Source organism: Macaca mulatta, chromosome 13, assembly GCF_049350105.2.
Source record: "Macaca mulatta isolate MMU2019108-1 chromosome 13, T2T-MMU8v2.0, whole genome shotgun sequence".
Lineage (NCBI taxonomy): Eukaryota > Metazoa > Chordata > Mammalia > Primates > Cercopithecidae > Macaca > Macaca mulatta.
In genome coordinates this window covers 94,115,871-94,142,600 of record NC_133418.1, presented here as the reverse complement: position 1 = coordinate 94,142,600, position 26,730 = coordinate 94,115,871, and the positions used below count along the sequence as shown (strand labels likewise).

Sequence of the window (26,730 nt, the reverse complement as noted above, 5' to 3'; positions counted from 1 at the left end):
GGAAGAAGCAGACTTGGGTTCTAGCTTCACTTTGCTCCTAAGCGTTGCCTCTCTTTGGCAAGTCCTTTGTGAGCTTTAGTGACACAAATGAGACTCTCCAGGTACTTCTTGTGCACAAAATGGCAATAGGGAAGCAATGCTACCAACAGAGGAGAGTGGTGGGGGCAGGGCTAGCATGACAGAGGCAGAGCCTGCAGGAGCTGAGAGCTTGAAGGAGGAGGCAGGATTTAAGCACGTGGCAGGGATACAGGGAAGGTATCCCAGACAGGAGGCACACTGTGGGCAAAAGCCTGGAGACAGATGACATGGGTGGCTCAGGAGGACTGAGCAGTGACAGCCTCCCTCTGGCCCCTCTCTTCTCCTGTCAAGCTGCCCTGCCATTATAGCAGCAGAAAGGATACTGGCTAGTGTTGCTACTGCTAAGAGTGCAAATGAACCAGATGTTCCTCTCCAAAACAGACTGTTTGAATCTTTAGCATTCAACTCTAAATGGTTCACCCGGGGACATGGCCAAATGAGGAAAATTCATAACAAAACCAGCTTTTTGGATTCTCTTTGCTGGCCTCCCCTGTGTAGGAGAAGCAGCAGGGCTTCCGGCTTCAGCCCTGAGCTTTGGCAAAGGCCAATTTCCACTGGGTGGACTCCATGGAAAGCTGGGTGGATGGGATCGCTCATCCACATGGCCTTTTCCACATCAGGATGTCCCAGATGTCAGGCTGTTGCATCCAGCCGCGGATGCAATTTCAGAGCAGAGATAGAGATTGAGACAGATATGTCAGTGGAGACATGTTTTAATAGTTGCTAATGAGCCAGTGCACTGTGGCGGGTTCTGCATAGCTGTGGACTTGCGTTCCTATTGCAGTGAGCAGCAAGATGTGTCAGCAGTGAGGATGAGAGGCAACAGGGATGGTTTTAGGACGGTGATTACCAAATGCATCCGAAGCACTAAGAGAAGCTAATCCCAGTCCCTAGAAGGGAGTACCAAAAGGACAATCTGGATTTTGTGCTTAATTGGGTGGCAGCATATAGTAGATAGCAGTCAGTCGGTGGAAATGCAGTTGAATGCTGGTCTTGCCTCTTATTACTTTAGCAACAGATGTTGGACAAGATAATTCTCTGGGACTCAGTTTTCTCATCTGTCAAATTGCAGTAGGAGTAAGAACTGCCTCATAGGTTGTGATTAGGATCAGATGAGACCATAAAAGGTGAGATTATGAAAACAAGATTGTAGTTATGAGAGTAGAGACTCCTTTTCAGTGGCCATTTGGTTCAGCACCTAGGACAACGCCTGGCACACAGTAGGACGTTAAGAATGAGTAAGTCCTGGCTAGAATGAGCTTCTCTGGTTAGTTCATCTTTCTTTCTTTCTTTTTTTTCCTTTTTTTTTTTTTTTTTTTTTTTTTGAGACAGAGTCTTGCTGTCACCCAGGCTGGAGTGCAGTGGCACAATCTCAGCTCACTGCAAACTCCACCTCCCAGGTTCACGGCATTATTCTGCCTCAGCCTCCTGAGTAGTTGGGACTACAGGCACCCGCCACCACGCCCGGCTAAATTTTTGTATTTTTAGTAGAGACGGGATTTCACTGTGTTAGCTGGGATGGTGTCGATCTCCTGACTTCGTGATCCGCCCGCCTCGGCCTCCCAAAGTGCTGGGATTACAGGCACTAGTGCCTAGCCTAGTTCATCTTAAAAACAACTCTTAGCCCTATCTTCCCACACCAGCAATGCTGACCGAACTTGCTCTCCCTATACAAAGGGGACATCAGATAAATTTGCCACTCTCAGAGACGATGCAAAGGGCCTGACCGGTGGTAAAGAATGAGGCCACCACCTGCATTTCCTGGTTCATGCCTCTGGGTGGGGAGGACTGGCATTTGGATCATGTCTGTACCTCCCAAGAACCATGCTGGAGGTCATTTTGCCAACACCCAGTGGTCTGACAGGGAAACCAGAGTGTTTTAGGCAAAGCATCTGAGGTGACCTGGGCACTGGATAACTTTTGGAGAGCAGTACACAAGCTTGCAGCAATGAGAGGAAATCTACAGAGGTCAGGGCACTGCAGCTGCTTCTGGGGAACTGTGTGACTTTCTTCACCACCCAAAAGAGCAGAGCGTGTCTTGCCTGGGCCTTGAGTTGTCCTAACCACCTAAGTAGCTCCACCAATGCTGGGGACAAGTCCAGACACAGCTCAATCCTGGATCCTCTAGCTCACTCGCTGATGTGGTCCTTGGACCAGCAGCAGTATCATCACCTGCCTGACAGAAGACCTAACATGCAAATAGCTGAATGTAAGGAGGCAAGAGCAAGATAAAGGAAGGGCCCAGAAATAATAAAGGGAAACTTAGTTGACTGGAAGGATACAGGTCTTCAGATTGAAAAATATCACTGAATTCCCAGACAAGATGAATTTTTAGCAGGTGTATATATAGATATATTCCAGAGAAATTTCTGAACTCCAAGGAGACAGCCCTTTTTTTTTCTTTTTTTGAGATATAGTCTCACTGTGTTGCCAGCCTGGAGTGCATGAGTGCAGTGGCACGATCTCAGCTCACTGCAACCTCTGACTTCCTGGTTCAAGGATTCTCCTGCCTCAGCCTCCCGAGTAGCTGGGATTACAGGCATGTACCACCATGCCCAATTAATTTTTGTATTTTTAGGAGAGACGAGATTTCACCATGTTGGCCAGAAATGGCCTCAATCTCCTGACTTTGTGATCTACCCACCTCAAGCTCCCAAAGTGCTGGGATTACAGGTGTGAGCCACCACGCCTGGCCAGCACTTCTTACAGACTCTCAGTTGGACAGAACACATTGCATACAAAGTCAAAGTCCAGAGAATAGATTACCATGAGATGTTTCTTCTGCAGCACTGGAAGCTGCAAGACGACAAAACAATGTTTACAGACTTTTCAGGAAAAGAAACGTGATCCAAGAATCGTAAACCTAACTGAAATATCATTTTTAAATGAGAGAAAAGGAAAAACTCTCACATATTCTGAGGAAATTATTCAAGGAAATTCTATCTAATAAAGATTTAATTAGAACAAAAATCTTAAGGAGAAATGAAGGGTGGGAGAAACAGTGGTAGGCAATGAGTTTCAAATATGCTTTTTATAAGAAATACACCTATAACCAAGTGAGCATGAAATTAACAATAAAGAAATGAACAAAAATATAACAGGGAAATGTACATAACAGGAAGCTAAAGTGGCAATAGGAATATCAGGTAAAGAGGAATCCAAGGCCAGAGCATTAAATGCAACAAATAGGGATATTGTACAAATTTTGTTGCAAGAAGAAGATAGCAAGATCATAAACCTTTGGGCACCAAAGAACATAGCAGGAAAAGTGTAAAGCCAGAGCACCTGAAAACATAAGAAGAATTCTCCTAACAATAACTATGGGAAGAACTTTTCCTCTTTGTTATGATCTAAAGAATCAAGCAGACAAAAAATAAGTAAAGATAAAAGACATAATGACAGATAACACAATTGGAAATCATAGAGCTTGATTCAGTATGTAAAACTCACAACCATTGGATAATGTAGATTCTTCTTTTGTGTCCATGAGCCATTTATAAAAACTGCTGTGGGCTTGGCTAGAAATAAAACTACTTTATTAATCTCCCCAAATGCAGACAGTTATGAATTATATTCTCCAATTATAATAAAACAGAAACTCAGTAACTAAAAGATTACCCCTTGCAAAACTTAATCACTGAAAATCAAATAAACTTTAAAGAAACAATCCCTATGTGATAAAAGATACAAAATCTAAAATTGTATTATCTTAAAAATTAATAAAAGTAAGACTTTTTATATCAAAACCTATAGACACACATTTCAGAGGAAATTAAAAAGACTACGAATATTAAGTGTGAAGTTTCAGAAAATCACAAAAAACAATACAATCAGGAGAAAGTATAAAGGAATTAATAAAGATAGGATTGAAATAATTAGTTATAAAGAAAACAAAACCTCAAAAGGAAAAGAATAGAAAGACTAATGAAAATCAAAAGTTGATTAGTTAAAAAAAAAAAAAACATACACACACAACACCCACATAACAGATTCATTGGATAAAGAAAAGCAGAATTAAGAAAAAAAGGAAAAGTAAAAATACAGCACAGATTAAGAAAGTAGATTTAGTCACAGATTACAAGAAGTTAAATGAATTGTCAGAGATTCATATAAGCAACTCAGTGGCAATATATTTGAAAATACCAAAGAAACAGTTGATTTTTCTAGTCGAGTATAAATTTCAAGAATTAACTTCGGTAGAAGTAAGAGACCTGAATAGATCAATAGCTATTGAATACACTGGAAGAATTAAAGAAATCACATTTAAAAGGGAGGCAGGCCCAGGTAATTTCACTATTGTCTATTTTACTTTCAAAGAACAGTTAATCAACGATTAGCTTTCATTATTCTACTTATTTCAAATCAAGGTATGTAAAGCTCAATCAGCTTGTTTTAAAAAGCTGGCAGAACTTAAACATGATAAAAATAACATCAACTAGAAACCACTTTTATGCATGATATAGGTACAAAAATTCCAATACAATTTTTTAACAACTTGAATGTACTGAAAGAAGAGTGAATCAAGAGAGCACATTACTGAAATCAAGAGAAGGCAGGATCTGGCTCTTGTCACTCATTCAAAATTGTGAGGTTCTAGCTTATGTGACAAGGCAAGAGAGCAAAATAAGTTCTACAGATATTAAAAGGAGAGACAAAATTATCTATTTGCAGATAATATTATTAGATAACTAAACCATTCCAGATTCTGTTACAGAAAGAATTAAGAACTAATAAAAGAATTTGGTAAGGAGCCTAGATACAGTTTAATATATGATAAGCAGTAGCTTTTCTCTTTTTTAGCAGCACCAAGTTCAAAATGAGGGAAAAAGACCTCAATTACATGAGCCACAAAATTATAAAATGTTTGAGAATGAATTTATCAAGAAAGATACAGCACCAATATGAATATTACACTTTATTGAAGGGCATAAAACTAGTTCTGAATAAATAGAAAGGTATCCCGTGTTTCTGGAAAGGAAAACTTAAAATTTTTTAAAAAATGTAATTTTTCTAAATTAATAATTAAATGCTGCTGCATTCTGTATCACAGTGGCTTTAAAAAAATAGACAAAATAATTTTAAAATTCTCATGGAAGAATAAATGTGAAAGAATTACCAAGATATTTTTGAGAAAATGGTAATGAATAATGAAGGAGAACTTATCCTACCAGATGTTACCACTTCCTATAAAGCTACTGTAATCAAAATAGCACAATATGGCACAGGAATAAACAGAGACAAAAATTCGATGTTAGTTACAGGGTTCTCGATCAATGACTCTTTTGCTAATCATTTCTGTCATTTCTTTTTATTCACACAAAAACATTTCAACTCTCATCTTCCCTGTGTGTTGTCAGACTACAAGCTTGAATCCTTTTTTTGGAGGTAGGGAGGGTAACTAACACAACTGTCACTTTCATCTCAGGCTTCCAGGCCATGAGAAAACTGAAGACTCTCACCTTCCCTGTACTCACAGAGAACCCCGTAGTATAATGAGTGTTGCAAGGGCACACGTACCCGGAAACGGAAAATCCCGGCATACTGGTGTGAAAAGCTTTGGACCCTCAGGATCTTCTGCCTGTGCTGTGGGTTCTGAGTCAAGGAGCCCAGTGCTGCCAGGAACCAGCAGTCAGCTGTGAGGGGAGATAAGGCAGGAAAGGCTGACGGGACACACTTGGAAACCCCGTCCCATAATTTAAAAGGTCCTTACCACCAGAGGCCACACACTTCCTTCTAAATGATGCATTTTTTTTTCCTCTGAGGAGAACCAGGGGAGGGAGTCACAGGGACTGGCTCCAAGCCAGATAAAGAAGGGGCAGAGGTGGTGGTGGTGTTCATGGAGTCTCGCTCTGTTGCCCAGGCTGGAGTGCAGAGGCGCTCTCTCGGCTCACTGCAACCTCCGCCTCCTAGGTTCAAGCAATTCTCCTGCCACAGCCTCCACAACTGGGACTACAGGCACGCACCACCAAGCCCGGCTAATTTTTTGTATTTTTTTAGTAGAGACAGGGTTTCACCGTGTTGGCCAGGCTGGTCTCAAACTCCTGACCTCAAGTGATCCACCCACCTCAGCCTCTCAAAGTGCTGGGATTACAGGTGTGAGCCAGCACGTCCAGCCTCTGATTCTCTTTTTGCCAGAGGTGCTCAGTTACAGCAAATGTTGGCAATGATGCTCTGTACAATTGAGGAAAACTGATTCACGTTTTTCTTTCCTGTTAGGTCAGCCTCTCCCTGTGCAGAAGTAGGGGGGTGTTCTCTCCTTTTCCTCCTTGAGGGATGCATGGCCTTGAGTTTCTCCTTGGATGTCCTTGTAAGCCCTTTTGAGTCCTCTCCTCCCCTCCCTGAGTCCTTTCTCCTTCACCCCTAACATGATCAATTTGTCTTTGAATGCCATTTCATGCCAGGCACTGGGTTCAGTACAGAAGCCACAAAAACGGCCTCAGAGAGGTCCTTTTTCCAGCTGGTGAAACCCTAATAGGGGAACCATCGGCTGGTGGCCAGGCAGGCTCTATTGACTTGGTCCAAGGCACGGTGATTTCACCAGGCGAAGTTCAATTACAGGACCTATCATCTGCAAGCTGACATTTTGAAAGCTTAGAATGTGTTCTCGAAAGGTTGTTGTCTTTGCTGTCTCCAACTCCTATCCACTTTCCAGCCAGCTCTGCCCTTTCACTCCAACGCTTCTCTTTCTGAGGGTTCTCTTGGCCACACCTGGAACAGCCCAGGTGCCTCCTCTTGGGCAGCCCCTCCTGTTGCCCTGTCCATACCCTCCAGCTCTCAGTAGCTCCTTTGCTCTGGGGCTGCCTGGTGGGGTGGGAAGCAGTCAGAGAGTGCTGGATTCTTAACTCTGTTACTAACTGAGTGTGTGACATTAAGCAAATTATTTTACCTCTTGGACTCTCCACTGTCACATATATAAAATGAGGTTGTTGCACACACAAGGTGTCTTGCACGGTCACTGCAGAAACTCAGTGTATGTTTGCTTTCATTTTTCCTGTCTCCTTTTCCCCTGCTCATTGCAGGCTGCAGGACTGGGTGTGAGCAGTTTGTCCACATCTGCACCAAGGGAACTGGCCTTTCTCCCTTAGAAGTAGGGCAGGACTCTGTGGGTAGGCACCACCCTCCACCACTTCCTATCCAAGGCAGGGAGAGAAGATGTTGCACTCTTACCTGCGCCTCCTTGTTGGATGTCAAATCTGCTTATACCATCCAGGATGAAGTGAGGAGGACCCCCTGGTAAATCCTTTAGGAAAGAAGGAGAAAAGCTATGAGCATCATTCATTGCTTTGTATCGCAAAGTGACATCATTCACTTTGTCTTTCAAGGGTTGAGGTTAATTCTTAAAAAGGTGCTTAAAATCCGAGTTAGGAAAGTTTGCTGGGCTCTTCGGCCTTTATTGCTACCAGGAAGGCAGCAGGTATCATAGGGTGTAAATGTAACTGAAAAGACAGGCCATAATGCATTAGCATACTACACGAAGAGAGAACATAAATAAGGACTTGGAATCCTTGGATCAAATAGCCATTCCATCTCAACAAGCCAGGGTTTTAATAAGAGGTTGTAAATAAACCATAAAAAATGAATAGAATACGTTTATGAGAGAAGACATTTATAAATGTAATAAAGTACTATAGCTTTCATAATAAAGCTTTTGTTGTAAAATGGTATCTTTCAGAAATGAGCATCGGCATTCTGGACTCCAGGTTTAAGTCCAGCCATGTGCTGTAAGGGATATACAGTGCACACACCTCAGCTCTTTACCCACTCCCTGGGTAACTCACAGACTGGGTCTGGAAGGCCCCAGTCCGCTTGTGTGAGGAGCTGGTACTCAGTGCCCCGTCCTTCCCTAACTTCTAACACACATAGTGCCTGCCAGCCAAAGAAAGTGGTTACGGAGGATTCCCCCAGTGCTACCACATCTGGGAAGAACATGAGGAACTGTCAGCAGGCACTGAAATTGTGAGAGTTCCCAAAGGGGATCCCCCAGGCACTTTGGGAGAACACCGGGCCACAGGTCTGGCTCCTGCCCCAGCACCAGCCAGCCCTCTAGACTTGGCCAGGATGACCTCAGCCTCCTCTCTGTGCAGCTCTTTCTGGATTTGCATAATTTAGTAATTGGTCCTTGTATCATTTCTTTTCACATTGACCAATAAGTCCGCAGAGAGCAGGCCTGCAAGCTGGAATTGGATTCATTTGCTCAGTAGACATTCATGTACAGAGTCACGTGCCTTGTAGAACCTGCCAGCTCTTCATAAACTGCCCAGATTTCTGGAAGAGATGCACACTTAGGGGAAAACGAAGGTGTGCCTGCCTGCAAACACAGGGTCCTGGCTGAGGGCATCATTTTACAAAACTCCTCCCGCTGCTTTCTCTACAACTAACTGACTCCGTCAAATGCCAGGAGGGGAACTCTCAGGCCCAGGCCCTTCCGGGTGAGGGGGACCCTGGGGTGGCACAAGGTCTGACCCTCTGCCAGAGCCATGGTGGGCAGAACTTTGGCATCTCCCTCAACGCAAGAAAGAGGGAAGGACATCCAGAGGGCCTTCAGGTGCATTCAGGGTTCCAAGTGGAGTCAGTTTTAAAATGGTGTAGGGCATTTCAGTAACCTTTACTTGTCTCCTCTCTCTACTGGAAAAGGGGACTTAAGGTCTCAAAGGAGGCCTGCTGTCAAAGATCCTCTACTCATGGGAAGTAAAGCAGGGATGGAGGCTGTGGCATTTTCAGACCCAGAACAAAGATGGCTTTGCTCCATTTTCTTGACTTTGGCCACAGCTCTTTTTTGCTGTGGTCCTGCTAGTTCCCCTCCAGGGATCCCTAGAGCAAGGGTAGGGGTGCTTGGAGAACCCATTCAGACAGACCTGGTGTGGAATCCTACTCTAACATTTCTTCCTGGGTGACCTTGAGAGCTTGAACAATTCCCTTTACTTTACTGTGCCTGTTTCCTCATGTGTAAAATGGGAACAATAATACAAAATGTAAGGACAGTTGAGAGAATCTAATGATGATGCAATCAAGGCAATGGCTGTCATTCATCAAATCCTTGCTGAGGGAGGGTACCTTGCTCCAGGATTCTCTCTGGTAGGCTCCCAACAGCCTTGCAAAGCTGGACCAGTCCTTACGTTTACAAATGAGGAAGGATGTGAAATACTTAGCACAGTGTCTGACATAGTACATGTTCAATAATTATTAATCCCCCTCTTTTGAAATATTTGCAAAATTAAAAAGGCTATACTCGGACAAACCCATAGCCTCAGATGCATTCATTATTAAACAAGATAGAATAAAAACATGAATTTAGCAGTAGATCTTAGGAAGAAAAAGACAAAAAGAGCCTCACAAAAATAGGAGGAAGAACTGAAAAGAACATTAGTGAATTATAAACCAGAAAAACAGCAAGATTAATAAATAAATTGTTCTATTATTTGCCATTGAAAGTAATGGTTAATAATGGTTTTTGCCATTACTTTCAATGACAAAAACCACAATTACTTTTGCACCAACCTAATATGTGGGGGAGGGTTACATAGACTCAACCTTTGGCAAATATGGTAGAGAAACCCAAATAAAAGTAGAATTAAAAATTGGGCTTTAGAAATATAAAATAATGATGTAGAATTCTATGCCAATCAATTAAAAAATCCGATGATTTTCTGAAAAAAATAAACTTGGCTAAAATTGACTCATGTTAGTAAACAAGCTGAAAAGACTAACAGCCTTTGGATAGTATTTTAAAGTTACCAAAGAGTATCGCCCAAATGCCCTGTAAAGGCTTACAGGTACATGCAATTTTTCCTCTGAGTTCCCTCAAACTTTCAGAGAATAGAAAATTCCAGTGTCATTTACAGTTTCAGTGTAAAAATAAAAATTAAAAAAGAATCCTGCCACCATCTAAGAAGCCAGCATAGCCTTGATGCCCAACCTGAGAGAAAACTCACATACATACCAGACTGATTTTGGATAATTTGTTATCATTGTGTAGGATTTGCTGTAGAAATGCAGAATGCAAGGATGGTTTCACATCAGGACATCTACTAATATGAAGTAGCACTTACATGGGCCAAAGGGAAAAAAATTTGTATCCTTTCAATAAATTCTATGAAGGCATTTGATAAACACACAAGTTTTTATGATTTACTAGAATAATAAAAGTTAAAAACAAAAATTTTAGCTAATTAGGAACAAAAAGATATTTTAATGTGTTGAAAATTAGATGGTGATGATTTCAAACCACAATTCAATAGTCAACTTCAAGTTTATGGGAAAACATATGAATCATTTGCATCAAAGGTGGGCACAAAAGCAGCTTCTATGTCTCCTGTCTTCTAAGCTGCTTGTTCCTCCTGGACCCTGGACTTTAGAGCTATGACCAATAATCCAAAAAGAGAGACGGTAGGAAGGGATAGAAATGATACCCAGGAGCATTTTAGTCTGCCAGGCTGACTTCCTGAGACAAGGCCCATTAAGAAAATAGGTAAAGATGGCTGGGAAACTGAAAATGTGCTGACTCTGGGAAGGCCACCTGTTACCAGATGGGCCAGGCACATCAGGGCAGTGAAGCCAGTGTGATGAGAACCTAGATTAGATTCACCCTGAACTGGCAGCAATGGGCAGTCTCCAGTGAATCACCTAGCAGCTTCACAGACAGGGAGACTGCTGTGCCCTACCTCCCACTGCTGTGATTTCATAGGTCATTCAGAGATAGCGTTCAGGATTTGCATAGCTTCTCAGGGGATTCTGAGACTCAGCCAGGGCCAGGGAGTAAGTTCAGAGAAGTTGAGCGATTTGTCCCAGGTCACACAAGAAACAGGCTCTGAATCAGGTGTCTGCCTCCATAGTGTCTTGTTCTTCATTCTGACCACACCAGCAGTCAGCATCTTCTCAACCTTTTTGTTTTTGGATTCTGAGATGGACTTGGGCTTTGAGGGCTATGAAACGTTATTAGTACAGAAGAAAGCTGGGATGGTTAATTTTATATAGCATCCTAACTGGATCACAGAGCGCCCAGATACTTGGCTAAACATTACTTCTGGGCATGTCCATGAGGGTGCTTCCACATGACATTAACATTTGAATTGGTGGATTTAGCAAAGCAGATTCCCTTCCCAGGGTGGGTGGGCATCATCTAGTCTATTCAGGGCCTAAATAGAACAAAAGATAAAGAAAGGGAGAATTTGCCCTTTCTCTGCCTGACTCCTGGAGCTGAGATATTGGTCTTTTCCTGTCCTTGGGCAGGGAATTACATCATCCATTCTCTGGTTCTCTGGCCTCCCACTCAGATTTAACTACATCACTGGCTTTCCTGGGTCTCCAGATTGCAGGTGGCATATCGTGGGACTTCTCAGCCTCTATAAGCATGTGAGACAATCCCTCCTAGTAAATCTCTCATTATAAATATATCAACAGGATATCTATTAGGATATATGTCAATATGTTAATGGAATATATTTATATAAGATATATTGATATATTTACTAGCAATAAATATGTCAACAGGATATATATTAATGATTCTTGTTCTCTGGAGAGCCCTGAGTAATACAGAAGCCAGCAGCAATAGTCAAGCTAAGTAATCTTAGGAACTTAATTCTGGATCGTGGAGACCTTTCTCCAGGCAATGCTTGGGGGTAATCTCTGTTATATTAGGTATGTCAGAGCTCTTGTAATGCAAGGGCTCCTGGCATCTTAGAAAATACCCTCTCTGATGTGGTCCCAAGCCAGCTGCTCTCCCCTAATCATCTCCAGAGGTAGATGGAGAAATATGCCAAGAAATAATGTGACAGCACCCGGCATATTTCTGCATTCTCTCTAAAGACTTCCACATCCTCACATGGCATGCTGCTTTTGGGTAAGAGAGCCCTGTGTTTAGCCTCTTGGTAGTTGGCTCTTTCACATGGTGGCCAGAGTTCAGTCTGGGACAAGTGGCAGCGTCACTCCCTTTCCTATTTTTGCTAGAGGACTTTGATTTATTGGCATCCAAGTTCTCTGGCTGAATGACACTTGGCTGTTGGCAGGGTCACTTTCTGCCATTTTTTGTTACCTATTGCCTTATGGAATGCTTTCATAACCTAACCGGCACTTACAACTCTGCTTTTTAACACCTTCCTTTCCTGAAGAACACATTTTGGTCCCAAGGTGAATCGTTTCTAGTGAATGATCCTTTCAGAAACTGCTCTGGCTGCATGGAAGGAGAGGTGTCACCTGGATAGGCAGTGCCTCACTCTAGGATGGCCACAGGCAGGAAGCCACACGGGGCTGTGCTGAGCTTCGAACACTGGTTAAGCAACGTGCTTGGGGCACACAGCCCATTTTTCAGTTGAAAAGTAAAGTGTGTTTTACTATAAAATGGGTACAAAGATGAAATTTCAGTTTATCTGACAACATTGGTTATTGTTGTGAAGATCTACTGTTTACCATTGTGTACTGTCCAATATGGTAGTCACAAGCCATATGTGGATACTTATGTTTAAATTAATTTAAATTCAATAAAACTTAAACCTTTAATCCCTCAGTTGCATCAGTCACATTTCAAGTGCTCAATAGCCACATGTGACTAGTGGCTACTGTATTGAACAGTGCAAGAAGAACATTCCCATTATCACAGAATGTTCTATTGGATGGTGCTGATCTATTGAATGAGGATGATAATATTATCTACCTCACAGGACTGTGAGGCCAATTAAATGAAATATTGCATGTAAAGTGCTTAGCATAATACTTTACATATGTACATGCTTGATAAATTATCCATGAAATAAAAATTCTGCTAAAAGGGGTCCACTTTAAGTACCAAATTTAGCTCAGGGAAATATCACGTGGATACCTCATGTGTAAGTGTAATTTCTTAGCACTGTCCCTTGCTGAGACTGGGGCTGTAGGAAGCATTGAGACTGATGAGGAGTCGGGTCCTCTCAGTGCCATTTGCACAGGGCACCATCATGGGCTGTTGTGGAGCCTGACTGGGGGACGGGGAGGGCTTGGGAACAGAATGAAGCAGGATGTGAACAGGGCTTCCTTCTACTTCAGAAAAAGTTTCAGCAGCAAAATGGATGAGATTATTAGGTTAATTGTTAGAGGAAGGAAGGACAAGAGCCAGAGGAAGGAAAGGGTAGGTACGATGGTGGGGAGGAGAGAGAAAGAAAGGTGTATGACACAAAACAACTTTTCTGCACCAGGCATAGAAAGCTAAGCCTGGTTCTTATGCCCCTGACCCTTGGGCTAGTGTTGAACCTGCCCAGCTGGGATAAATACTCAAAACAGAATGATGTCCCTTGTGGTTTACCAGTTGCCTATAGGAGGAGATTTCTCATTGTCTGGAAAAACTTAGAATGTGGAGAGGGCCTAAAATACCTTGGTGCTACCTCAGCCATTATATAGTTGTAGTTTAAGGGCCACTGGTAAGACCTCTGGTCAGGCACTCAGCAAGTTCTATAGCTTGGGAGTCAACCTTCTAAAAATAGTGATAGAAAGCAGAACATGAGGCCGGGTATGGTGGCTCATGCCTGTAATCCCAGCACTTTGGGAGGCTGAGGTGGGTGGATCACTTGAGGTCAGGAGTTTGAGACCAACCTGACCAACATGGTGAAACCCTGTCTCTTCTAAAATACAAAAATTAGCCAGGCATGATGACTCATGCCTGTAATCCTGGCTACTCAGGAGGCAGGCAGGAGAATAACATGAACCCAGGCAGTGGAGGTTGCAGTGAGCCAAGATTGTGCCACTGCACTCTAGCCTGGGCAACAGAGTAAGACTCCATCTCAAAAAAAGAAAAAGAAAAAAAAAAGCAGAACATGAGAAGAAAGGCATTTTCTACACTCCCTGCCAACCTTCCTTCAGCCCCTACATAGTTTCCTCTGACCCACATTTCTCCCTGAAAGAGTTTCTTAAACTGGCCAAGGGCTGAAGCTGAGATGGCTGGACTGTGAAAGCCCAAGAATCCCAGGGAATAGGCCCTGAGGCTGCTACCTTATGACATTCTCCCAAATTAATCACAGTAACAATAACTAGTGCGCACTTAGTGTTTATACTGTGCTAGACACTGCTCTAAGTATTGTACTCAGTTAGTCCTTAAAGTAATCATATGTGGTACAGGTGCCATTTTTATCCCTAAAAAGGGAAAAAAGGGCAGAACATAGACAGATGAACTTTAGAGAGGGATTGATTCCTGTTTTACTCACATGAGGTAGAAGATTCTACTAGTGCAAAAAACATTACTAGTGACAGGCAGGAACCCAGAATAGGACATGAGCTTATGATGAGGACTTACAGGGGCCATTTAGCATGGTGTTAGGAGCTCAGGTCTTGAAACCAGACTCCTGGGTTCAAATTCCAGCTCTACTATCATCTAACTATATGACTTTGGGCAGAGGTACCCCTACTCTCTGATTCTGCTTCTCAGCTGCAAAATGAGGCTAATAATAGTATCTTATCATAGAGTTACTGTGAGGATTGACAAGTCAAAGCCCCTAAAGCCAGGCCTGCCATATGGTCAGCACTCTGTGGGTATGGCCATTACTATTAGGAATGGGCCAGGCTGGCGTGGCTTCTCTTCCAGTGCTCTCTGCAGTCACAGCTGTACATTGTGGGTCAAGGACATCACAGTGTCAAAGGGGTGAGTACATTGGCTTTTTCCTTTATTGTCCTACTTGGAAAATAGGTCAACTCAAGGTTTCTTTCTTGTACATGTGAACTTGAAACGTGCATCAGGCACCTGTAGATAGGGTTCTTCATTCATCCATTCACTCATGTACTTGTTCATCCAAATTCTAACAGAGACCCTATTAGGCACTTAAGTCAGTGGGGGGAAAGCGCAGCAGGTGGAAGGAATCTTCATTTAAATTCTGGATCCTTCCCTTGCTAATCATGTCACCTTGGCATGTCACATCACTTGTCTGAACGTCAGTTTTCGATAAAGTTAGGAGAAAACGAAGAAGATAAAGTATGAGAAGATACATGGAAAGCTCTGGAAAGTACTATACAAGCGTAAGTCTTGCCAACTGTGATAAGAAAGACAAAGAAATATGACATTTAAAAAGAAGTGCCAGAATGAAAAAGTGCCCCCAATCCGCCCAGTAGAGCTCAGGTAAGCTTTTGGATGAGGAAAGTAGTAATGGGAAAAGCAGATTCGGCCCCTGGCTGCCTCTATTTTGGGTTCCTGGCATTATTCTTTATAAGTGATTTCACTTCCGTTTGCCTCAGTTTCTCCTTGCCCCCAAAAGACATCACAAGTTGAATTGTTGTGAGAATCAGATAATTAGAATCTCTCAATCCTTTCTAAAGAGAAGTGTTATAAATTCTTCAACACTATAAATATGGTCTCACATCTATGGCTCAGCACCTTGTGAGAAAAAAATCCCACCACTTTCTAAAATAATCTCAGCTTCTGAAAATAGCAATGGGAAAAAAATGACCTCTTGGAACTTCTTTAAATAGAATTCTCTGCTTCATCTCTCCTTAGGAGGTAAAGACTAGAAGAAGAGAGTCATTGTTGAGGACTTACTGCCAATGGCTGATAAGAGGATCCTAGAACACTGAAACACCGCACTTTTCTCTAAGCAGCATCCCAAACCCTACCTGATCCCTAACCCTTCCCTTCACCAAAGCTTCAAATCTGTCCCATTGTAGGGCAAGAGGTGTCGCCTCCCAGAGCCTGATGTCTTCAGTTCTCCTTCCCATGTGCAGAACTGAATTAGAGATCCACAGACCAGACAAATACTTTTGTCTCATAGCCTCATAGCCTCTTAGTAGCCACCATGAGAAAATAACTTTACTCTGTAACCTACCTTGGCTTTATGGGAAGTGTTTGGACACTGCTTGGCATTTAATCAGTGCTCAATAATGGTTGCAGATATTATAATGATTAGCTTACTAGACACTATATTATTTTATCTCATTCTAGGTTATGCTGGCAGCCTACAGAAGCATGAATAGAGGTTTGGGCAGGAGGGTCCTTAGAGTGGTCCTTATCCGGGTGCTTTGCATCAACAGTAGTTCTGATGAGATTATCAGAATGTTGAGTCAGCTGAGACATTTTCCGTGGAGGTGTCATGCCCTAAAATTGAGATAGTTCTAGAAAAACCAGGAGGGCTCACCTGGCTGCAAGGTAGAGGTAGTGGCCATCTGCTGGGGTTGTGGAGTCAGGGAGATCTGAATGTTGTCCTGCAATATCTCCCTAATTTTAAAGCTGATGTCTAAAATTCTCTTGCAGGTGGTCAAGCCTCTCTAAGATGGAGAATGTGAATATAAAAGAGAGAGGGAGGTGATTATTTAAATTCATCCTATAATGTAAATGACTGACCTGATATCTTCCCTTTGAGCAAATTCTAACAGGGAAGGGAAAAAGAATATAAAGATACTGACACCTGAGGAGAAGAAAGGGTGACAGAGTGATAGATGGGGTCAGTTATGGGGTGGAGGAGACTCCAACAACTACAATTTTCATACCCATGGTTTCCCATCTTTAGATGAAAAATGGAGGCATTTTAATTTAGTGATGTACTTAGTGTTAGAACTGGGTTAGAACTCAGGAGTCTGGGCTCCTGGTTCCTGCTATAGCATCTTCCCATCCCGCTGAGTAGCTGCAACACTGGAGCAGAGATACCCGGTGAATTTCATTCTCCTTCCGGTTTGGTTTGGCCCAACCTCCTTTCGGCTGGAGGTGCCATGGCAGGTGACTCCGAGGACCCTGGGGCTGGTATGCTCCTGTGGGGCTCACTCACCTGTGGCCGCTTCCATATCACATTGGAGAGGCGTTTTTCCTGGAGCAGCTTCTGGCCTATGGAAGAATCTGCTGCAGGGAATGTCTCATCCTTAAACGTCTGGCCCACGCTCAGGCAGTGATCCCGCAAGGTGGTAAAGTCCTGGTCTTTGAACTTGATGATGGAGGTCTCCACTGAAGACTCCTGGTTATACGCCATGACTCTCCTTAGAAGACTTCCGAGGTCCTTTCCTGTTGGTGAGAAAAAGGGATACCTTTGGGGTAAGCCATCAAGTCCTTTGCACCATCAGATGTGAGCACCAGATGGGCATTCTGATATACCACCCTTTACAGGTAGGGGACTGAGACTAAGGCTGCACTGTCCCTGGAGGCACAGTCAGTGAGACTGAACTAGGATTCAAGCATCCTTACTCCCAGCTAACCTTTCAATCTGCTGTACAAAACAGCTCACCAGTATGCTCTCACGTGCACAAGAGGCTATGGGGTACTAGTACATCTCATGACCATTTATTGAGCACTGCCAGGTGAAGAACTGGCAGATAGGTTTAAAAAAATTGCCCACCGCTTCCCTGAGTAGCAAGTGCACAGAGGCCCACGAGTTGCATTGGAAAGGTCACGGGGTGTTGGAGGGTTTAGTGGGGTGGGGGCAGAGGGGGTGTGTAGGAAGTGTTGGAAGAGATTGCCAGAAAGGTAGGTTGGAAAGCTGGGTGAGAAAATGTTTTATACCCCATAAGCTCTGCAGAGCTGTTGAAGAGGTGGGGCATGATCAGATCTGTACATAGAATGGGGCTGCTAGGAGCAATCTGGGGACCAGAGAGAGGGTGTGGGCAGGGACTGGTTGCAGGAAGGAAGCCAGGAGCTGCTGCACTTGTCCACAGGAGAGACGGTGGTAGAGCATCAGAACGGAAGATGGTGGAGTGTGGACAGATTTGGTGTAATTTTATAGGTGAAGAATTCAATATGGGGGATAGGGAAGGAAAAAAGAAAACAAAGAAAAGATAGTACAGTGAATATCACATGGGTTTTGAAGTTTGCTTTCTGTTTTCATCAGCTCCATACCGCTTCTGCAACTTGGAGTGAATATTCAAGCCTGTGAACCCATTTTTCCACCTGTATGGATTGAAGCTATCAATCTCATAGGTTTGTTATGATATTAAATAAGTTTTGACCTAACTGAGCAGAGTGACAGGCGTGCAGTAGTCCCTTAATAAATGTTAGCATCCTAGCTTTCCTCGAGTTGACAAGGAAGGCTGAGGTTTCTTGTTCAGGCAGCCACAGGAATGTAACTGGTGCCATTTATCAAAAATGTACCACGTCCTCTATCTGTGAGGCTGGCCTGGATGGGAATCCTGAATCCATACTTCCTAGTTATGGGAATTGAAAAACCTTTCTGGTCCTTAAGTAGGACTTTACAAGCATCTTTGACCAGGGTCAGTGCAGATGGCACAAAAAAATCCCAAGGTCCGTGTGTTCTACCCATTTTCACTTCACAGTGGAAAAGGAAGCAGGTGATAATGAAGGAGCTAGGACTGGAAGGGAATAAATTCTAAGGAAAGAATATGAACTCATAATCAAAATTTTGAATCCTAGAAAAATGTATGTAAACTTAACATAACTTAGCAATTTTCTTACAATTACCTTGTAATACCATGTGGCAAGTTATTTAGATAGCACAAATTCATAGACAGAATATCACCAGTGAAGTGTCATTGTGCAAGCATATTTGAGGAGAATTGTGTGTACAACTGTCTCAAAAACAAGATATGAATAATTTACATTTGAATAATTAGATTGGACCATACAAACTGTCATTTTTGTAGGTCAAAAATGGTTGAATATAGTCAGTTTCATAGGGTTTAACCTAGGATAAGAAATGGTTAAATACAAACAGTTCCATTTAGTTTAACCTAATACACATGTCCATTTCTTCAATCGAGTTTTTGGAGAATAAGGACACAAAATATTCAGTATGTCTCACCACTCACAATAGGGTTAAAAAGAGGGCCCACAACAAATTAAATAGTGATAAAGCTAAAATGTCAAAGTATCATTCAGAGTAAGAAAACAGTGATAGAAATCGATTGTCAGTTCAAGACAAAAGGCAATGGCACTCGATAATGAAGAGTTGTGAAAATCATGGGTCTACCAGTTCTCTGTGTGTGCTCGGGGACAATGGAACCTGTATAGCATTGCCAAGCCTCCTACCTCTCAGGAAAATATTGAATTACAGTGTGTGATAAACTCTAGCAATGAGCTAATTTTGGTTTATGAAAACCAAATTATAGTTACCTTTAATAATACAATTATGGGATTGCCTGTAAGTAGCCCTTAATTGCATATAAAATGAAATTCTAAATAACTTTGTTTCATTTCTCCTTTGGAATTATACAAAGGTCTTACATGTGAGGATCAGTTCCTAGTCCATCTGGGGGGGCCGCCACTGTCCACTATTGGGTAGGGGACTGGCCACACTTTAGGAATTCACATTCTAAGATTCACTTGCCTCGTTTGTGAAATGGAGATGATACTATTACACATGTTATAGGGTTGTTGTGAGACTCAGATGAAACCATGCTTCTAGAACACTCAGCACAGTGACTGGTAAGTAGAAAGCAGCCAATGCATGGTGGTTATTAGGATGATGATCATTGCTATTTTGAGCAGGAAAGGACTGTGCAGAGGCCCAACACTGTCTAAGACGAGGACTTGCTCATACTCAGGACAGGCTAGGCTCAGAGGGGCCTGCAGGGTGAGGGCCAGGATGTGCAGTCAGACCTGGGCCCTGGGCTCTGTTACTGCTCTGTATTCACTACATGGGCTGCCCAGGCCTGGGGGAAGGGAAGGCTTGGGGACAGGCAGCAGGCTGGGTGTCTGCTGCTGAGGAGGTGGGCTGCTCTGGGAGGAGACTCTTGATGGGGAAGGGAGAAGCAGGCAGCAGAAGCTTGTTCCACCTCCACACACACAGTTTTCTTTCTCTCTGAGTTGCTCATGGCTTCACCAGGGAACAGCCTGTAGACTCATGTTCTCAGGAAGGGCCCGCAGTACCTGACAACATTTCACTTTTGTGCACAGCAGAAGAGGATCACCTGATTTTCCTGCTGTCACTTTTGGGGAGGGCTTTCTGGTTCTTTCCTCTCTTCTCTACCCCATTTGTCTCACTTTGCAGGGTAGCTAAAGGCAGAAGAAGACTCAGCTTTGTTAATTTCAGGGGAAAAAAGAGATTGCTGAAAGGCCTACGTGATGTTCAAGACAAAGTTTATCTTGCTGTTGGGGCAGCTCTTGGGTGTTGCAAGAAAAGTCACACAAGAGGAGCTAGAAACATCACAAAAATAATTGATATAAAGTTCTTCACGTGAGAAGCTTGTGTAAGCTCATGAATCAAGCTTCATGAATCTGAAGCTTGCTTCAGAGAAGCAAGCAGGAGCTGCAGCTGGGAGTTACAAAGCCTCTTTAGCTCCCCTTGGTGTCTATGAAAGGAGCTTCCCTGTGTCCTCTGCTGAGTTGGGTGACTTAGTGAGCTCAGGTTGCCATAGCAAAATACCACTGACTGCGAGGCTTAACCGCATTTATGCCTGAGGTTGCAATTTTTTGAATTTTTGCAATCAGACCTTGGCAATGACCTTGAGCAGTATGATATAAATAACTCCCACATGCTTAGTGTTCCAATAATGGAACACTAGGCATAATGGGTTAACAACAGGATTTATTTCTCACAGTTATGGAGGCTGGAAGTCAGAGATCAGAGTGCCAGCATGTGGTGGAGGGTGGGGAAGAGATCTTTTCCTCATCCTCTTCTTATAAGATCACAGTTCTATCAGATTAGTCCCCACTCTTAAGATCTCTTTTAAGCTTAATTGCCTCTTAAAGACCTTATCTCTAGTTACAATCATGTTGGGGGTTAGGGTTTCATATGAATTTGTTGGGGGAGGGGAGCAGTACAATTCAGACCAAGGCAGTGACTAACCCCAGCCTGATCCAACAACTCTCCTATCCCTGGCTGCATACTTCAGGGAGTGTGCACATCAAAGGGGAATTGGGTCATGTTGGTAAGGTTCTCAGAGAATAGACGGAGGATGCCAGTGGACACAAGAACAAATGACAGAGCAGCAACAGTGATAAGTATGTAAACATTATTTGAATTAATGGAAACATGATGAGGGCTCCTTAATGGGAGATATGTCTTACATACTGCTGAGCCATACAACTATGTCTTAGCAGTATCTTGATCTGCCAGCACATAGCGCCAGGCCTTGCACATAGTAGGTATTCAAAAAAATCTCCTGAGTGTCAGCAGATTAAATATTACATATCAGCTATTCTTGGGTGTGTTCTATGATGCAGTTGCTTCATGAAACCCCCCACAAATAACAAATTATGAGGTGAAATTATTTTGGAAAATATCTGATACTGAACAGTCTTTATGGAAATTCACAAAAAGCGCCAAGAAGCCCTCTGATAAAGAAACTTAAGTTTGCTCCCAGTGTTTCACACATATAACCAATAAGTCCTTTTATTGGAGAACTTTTATAAATATTTCATGGAAAAGATGCACAAGAATTAAGTGACTTCAGAACATCCTGACTCAAGTCCTCATTCTACCCCGTACACACTAAGCACCTCAGTTTCTTCATCTGTCAAATGGACACATGATACTTTGTTGAAGAATCAAATAAGAAAATATATGGAAGGAGATTTAAACCATGAAATATTTTATGAAAAGATATTCATTACTATTTATTTATCTGACTAACCTTGTCCTAACCTGCTTGTATTTCTCTCTCTCAGAAATAAATAGTTGTAAGAATACACAGATAAATTACCTAAATTACATCTGCCCAGAAACATGAAAAGGGCATTTATTGTCCCAGTTTCTCTCTTTTCCCTGAACTATGTGTTGTTCTTCTACATGAAAATTCACAGGAGGAATTCAATAACAATAGAATATTTAGGTAAACCTCAAATATCTGGAATTAAACACACTTTTAAATAATTTATGAGTCAGATAATATCATAAGAGAGTTAGGAAGACCTGACATAAGCAGAAGGACATAAACAAGAAAGATAAGAGCAGAAATTAGTAAAACAGAAGACAGATAAGAGCAGAAATTAATCAAAAAGGAGACAGACAACAGATAAAATGAGCAAAGCAAAAATCTGCTTCTTTGAAAAGATCAACAACATTAATAAACCCCTAGTCAACTTGATCAAGAGTGAAAGAGAGAAAATGTAAATTGCCCATATTATCATATGATAAAGGGGTTATCATCACACGTCCTATAGACATTAAAGGGCTAATAAGAGAATACTACGAACAACCCAATGCCAACAAATCTGCTAAGTTGCATACAATGGATTAATTTCTTGAAAAATACAATTTATCAAAGTTGACACAGAAGAAACAGAAAATCTGAATAATGCCATATATAGTAAAGAAATTGAATTTACTATCAAAAGCTTTCTCCAGAAGAAACCCCCAGGCTCAGATAGTTTCACCAGTGAATTCTGTTACACCTTCAAGGACAGAGTAACACTAATCTTACATGAACTTCCTCAGAAAATAGACAAGAAGGGAAATATAGCTGAACTTATTTTTATCAGCTCAGCAAAATACTAAAAACAAAACCTCATAAAGAAATCTTCTTCCTCAAAAAAATATTACAGACCAATATTCTCATGAATAGAGAAGCAAAGAGCCTTAAAATTTTAGCAAATCAAATCCAATAATGTTAAAAAAAAAAAAAAAAGAAGATACCACATCATAAGTTGGGTTTATTCCAGGAATGTTAGGTTGATTTATATTTTTAAAAATCCACCTGCAATCTACCACAGTAAAAAGCTACAAAGACATAATTTATGATAAAAACTCTCAGAAAACTAGAAATAGTAGGTAACATCCTCAGGAGGGTATCTGTGAAAAATTTATAGCTAACATAATATTTAATGATGGAAAGTACATTTTCTTCCCTTTACCATCAGAATCCATGCCCATTGTTATAGTTCTATGTACCACTGTTGTGAAGGTCCTAGTCAATGCAACAAGAAAATTAAAGGCAAAAAGATTAGAAACAAGAAGAGAACTGGTCCTATTTTGGTGTTTTGATTGTAGGAAATCTACAAAACAACTACTAGAACTAATACTTAAATTTAGTAAGGTCACAAGATACAGGGTTAATATTTAAAAATTGTATTATTATTTAATAGCAACAAAAAATAGCAGAATGGTACCATCTAAAATACAAAATACTTGGGAAAAAATCTAACATTAAAGATATTAAGATATCGGCCGGGCGCGGTGGCTCAAGCCTGTAATCCCAGCACTTTGGGAGGCCGAGACGGGTGGATCACTAGGTCAGGAGATCGAGACCATCCTGGCTAACACGGTGAAACCCCGTCTCTACTAAAAAATACAAAAAACTAGCCGGGCGAGGTGGCGGGCGCCTGTAGTCCCAGCTACTCAGGAGGCTGAGACAGGAGAATGGCGTGAACCCGGGAGGCGGAGCTTGCAGTGAGCTGAGATCCGGCCACTGCACTCCAGCCTGGGCGACAGAGCGAGACTCCGTCTCAAAAAAAAAAAAAAATAATAAAAATTAAAAAAAAAATAAAAAAATAAAAAAAGATATTAAGATATCTACAAAAAACTATAAAACACTGCTGAGAAAAATTAAAGAAGAATTAAATAAATGGGGAGATATATCCGGTTCATTTATTGGAAGGCTCAATACTGCCAAGATGGCAGTTTTTTCCAGATTTATCTATAGGTTCAATACAATCCCAACCAAAATCCTAGCATGCTTTTTTTTTTTTGTTAGAAATTGATAAGCGGATTCTAAGATTTACATCTAAATGTGAGGAACCTAGAATAACCAAAGCAATTTTTAAGAAGAAGAAAAAACTGAAGGACTTACCCAATCTGACTTCAACACATGTTAAAAAGCTACTGTACTGGCAAAAATATAGACAAATAGATCAATGGAGAAGGGTGGAGAATTTAGAATAAATCAACAAATATATGGCCAATTAATTTGAGAAAGGTTTCAAGGCAATTCAATGGGGGAAATAAAAGTCTTTCCAAAAAAATGGTGCTGGATCAACAGGATTTCTAAATGGGAAAAGTACAAACAAACATGGATTTTACTTCACACCATACACAAAAACCAAGTCAAAATGATCATAGACCTAAAGGTAAAACTTAAATTATAATACTTTCAGAAGAAAACATTTGCAAACTTGGGATAGGTAAATGTGTTTTTGATAGAATACAAAAAAATATGAGCCATACAAGAAAAAAAATTGATAAATTAGACTTCATTAAAGGTTTAAAAGACACCATTAAAAAAACACAAATACATATTTCAGACTAGGTGAAAATATTTGCAGCACATATATCAGACAAAGGACTTGAATCCACAACATATAAAGAACTCTTCCAAATCAATAATAAGAAAAAAACCCATTAAAATGGCCAAAAGATTTGAATAGACACATCACCAAATAATATATAAAAACAGGCAATAACCCAACATGAAAAGATGTTCCACATCATAAGTTATCAGTGAAATGCAAATTCATACCACAGCGAAAGCTCACTATAGACTGTTTTCTAATGGCCTAAAATTTAAAAAGACTGATCACACTGTTTATGAGGAGATGGAAAACTGGAACTTTCATACACTCTCGGTAGATATGTAAACTGGTATGACTACATTAGAAAACAGTGTGGCAGTTCCCTAAAATGTTAAAACATACACTTACAAAATGATTCAGTCATTCCGGTCCTAAGAATTTACCCAAGAAAAGTGAAAGCATATGCTCATACAAAGACTTGTGCATAATCAAAACAGACTTATATTTAATAGCCAAAAGTTGGAAACAACCCAATGTCCGTCAAAAGTGAATGAATAAATTGTGATGTACCCATAAAATAAGGTACTACTCAGCAATAAAAAGAAATGAATTATTGATACATGCAACAACATGAATAAATCTCTAAAATCATTATGCTATGTGAAAGCCAGTCAAAGTAGAATACATATTATATGACTCCATTTATATAAAATCCTAGAAATGCAAACTAATGTACCGTGATAGAAAGAAGTTCAGTGGTTGCTCAGAAATGAGGGTAGAGGGAGGAATGGGTTATGAGAAAACTTTTGGGGGTGATAGAAATATTTTTTATTTTGAGTGTCATGATGATTTCACATGTGTATACACGTGTCAAAACTCATCAGTTTACACATTAAATATATACAGTTTTTATATATTCTAAGTAGAGTTGTTTCAAAAATTAAATGCTGTATATAGTTTATATAGTCTTCAGTAATTTGCTTCCCCCTGCACCCGATGGTTAAAAAGCAGCAGGATTTCATTTATCTCACTGCTGTATGTTATCCTATGATTTATTTGTACTTCTTCTCTCAATGGACGTTTAATGCTCTTCTCTTTGTTTTAATGAAAAATTATGCTATAAATGTTATTGTACGTATCTCCTGATAAACATGCAAGAGTTTCTCTAGTTTACATTACAAGTAGAATTTTGGGTTTAGGGAGCACACATACTCAACCTCATTAAGTATGCCAAATTATTTTCCAAGGTTGTACCAATTTATAATTTCACCAACAGTGTAAAAGAGTTGCCATTGCTATATATCCTCACTAACTCTTGGTATTGGCAGGCTTTTTATTTGTACCCATCTCGTGGGAGTAAGTGGCAACTCCTATGGTTTTAATTTGTTTCTCTGATTACTGGTAAGATTGAGCATCTCTCACTATGTTTATTCTCCATTCATGTTCCCTCTCTTGAGGAATGAATATTCATATTTTGTGCCCATTTGTCTATTGAGTTGTCTTTTTCTTATTGATTTGTAGGAATTCACTACTCACTCTGCATATTTGTCTTTCGTTGGTCATATGTCTTGTAAATATCTTCTCCCAGTTTGTGTCTTATCTTCTTAACTCCTTTACAGTGTCTTTTGATGAACATCAATATTCTTTACACTAATACAAATGTTCTACAAATATTTGCTTATAAGTTTAATTTTTATAAATTGAGCCAATAGTAATTCTTATGGGAATTTAATATAAGAAACTTTGTAAGAGATTCTCTTTTTAAAATAGAAAATTTGTAATCAACACATTCTTCCGAAACACTGATTTAAAATTTTCTTGTAGCTCTATAATAATATTTTTAAGAAGTCCAACATATATATCAAAATTCTGAAATAGACTTGCAGAGAAATACTTTGAGTACTTAGGAAATAATGCTGGTATCTGTATTGGCAAATATAGCTTTGCCAAAGCCAATTACTTAATTTTCCCTCCCTTTTCCTTTCTTCCCCAAAATAGAGTCCTTACTTTGAAGGAAGATATATATATAAATACCTTGATTTTTAAAATGTATTTGATAAAATCTCCACCTATTCCCTGTGTGTCGACTAGATTAACATAGTAAAGTAGAATTCAGTGTAGTAAATAGAATTCGCAGTTTGACCCAGAGATTATGGATGAATGGTCTGGAATAGCTAAGAATCATTGCATTGTAATAGTCACAGAGTTCTGTCCCGTGTCCTGTCCTATTCTACATTTTTATCTTAATCCTTAAAGAAGATGTTGAAATAAAAATGAAGATCCTTTTCAACTCTTTCATCATTTTTAATAGTGGAAATCAAGAACAATTAACCAAGCAGATAGCAGAATCAAAATTCTAAATGACTTCAAAACCAAGAAGATGAAATTAACTAAGGAAACTGCAAAACTGTTTTTACGTTTAAAAAGTTAACTATGCAAGTAAATAGTGAGCAGGATCTGTCTTGGGTAAATTTCATTTTGGAAATATTTTGTATGCCTTACTTGACTTCCTATTTAAAATGAGACAAAACTATGAAAGATGTGGCAGGCTCTGACCAGCTTCAACAGCAGTAAGGCATTGCTCTAGACAGGCTAGC

General features: G+C 40.8%; 1 protein-coding gene across 22 annotated transcripts in view; it reads right to left on the bottom strand.

Annotated features, from left to right (window-relative positions):
- Positions 1-26,730, bottom strand: part of CAPN13 (calpain 13) — a 150,815-nt gene that overhangs the window by 113,808 nt on the left and 10,277 nt on the right. For all 22 annotated transcript variants that reach the window (XR_001438997.3, XR_003721800.2, XR_013402866.1 and 19 more), the window contains exons 2-4: positions 16,791-17,020; positions 7,246-7,318; positions 5,596-5,711 (exon numbers count right to left, since the gene is read on the bottom strand). Coding sequence is in view for 19 of the 22 variants with exons in the window: in XM_077959781.1 (XP_077815907.1) it covers positions 5,596-5,711; positions 7,246-7,318; positions 16,791-16,988 (387 nt within the window). In the remaining 3 variants the exon portion in view is untranslated. The remainder of the gene's footprint in view (positions 1-5,595; positions 5,712-7,245; positions 7,319-16,790; positions 17,021-26,730) is intronic.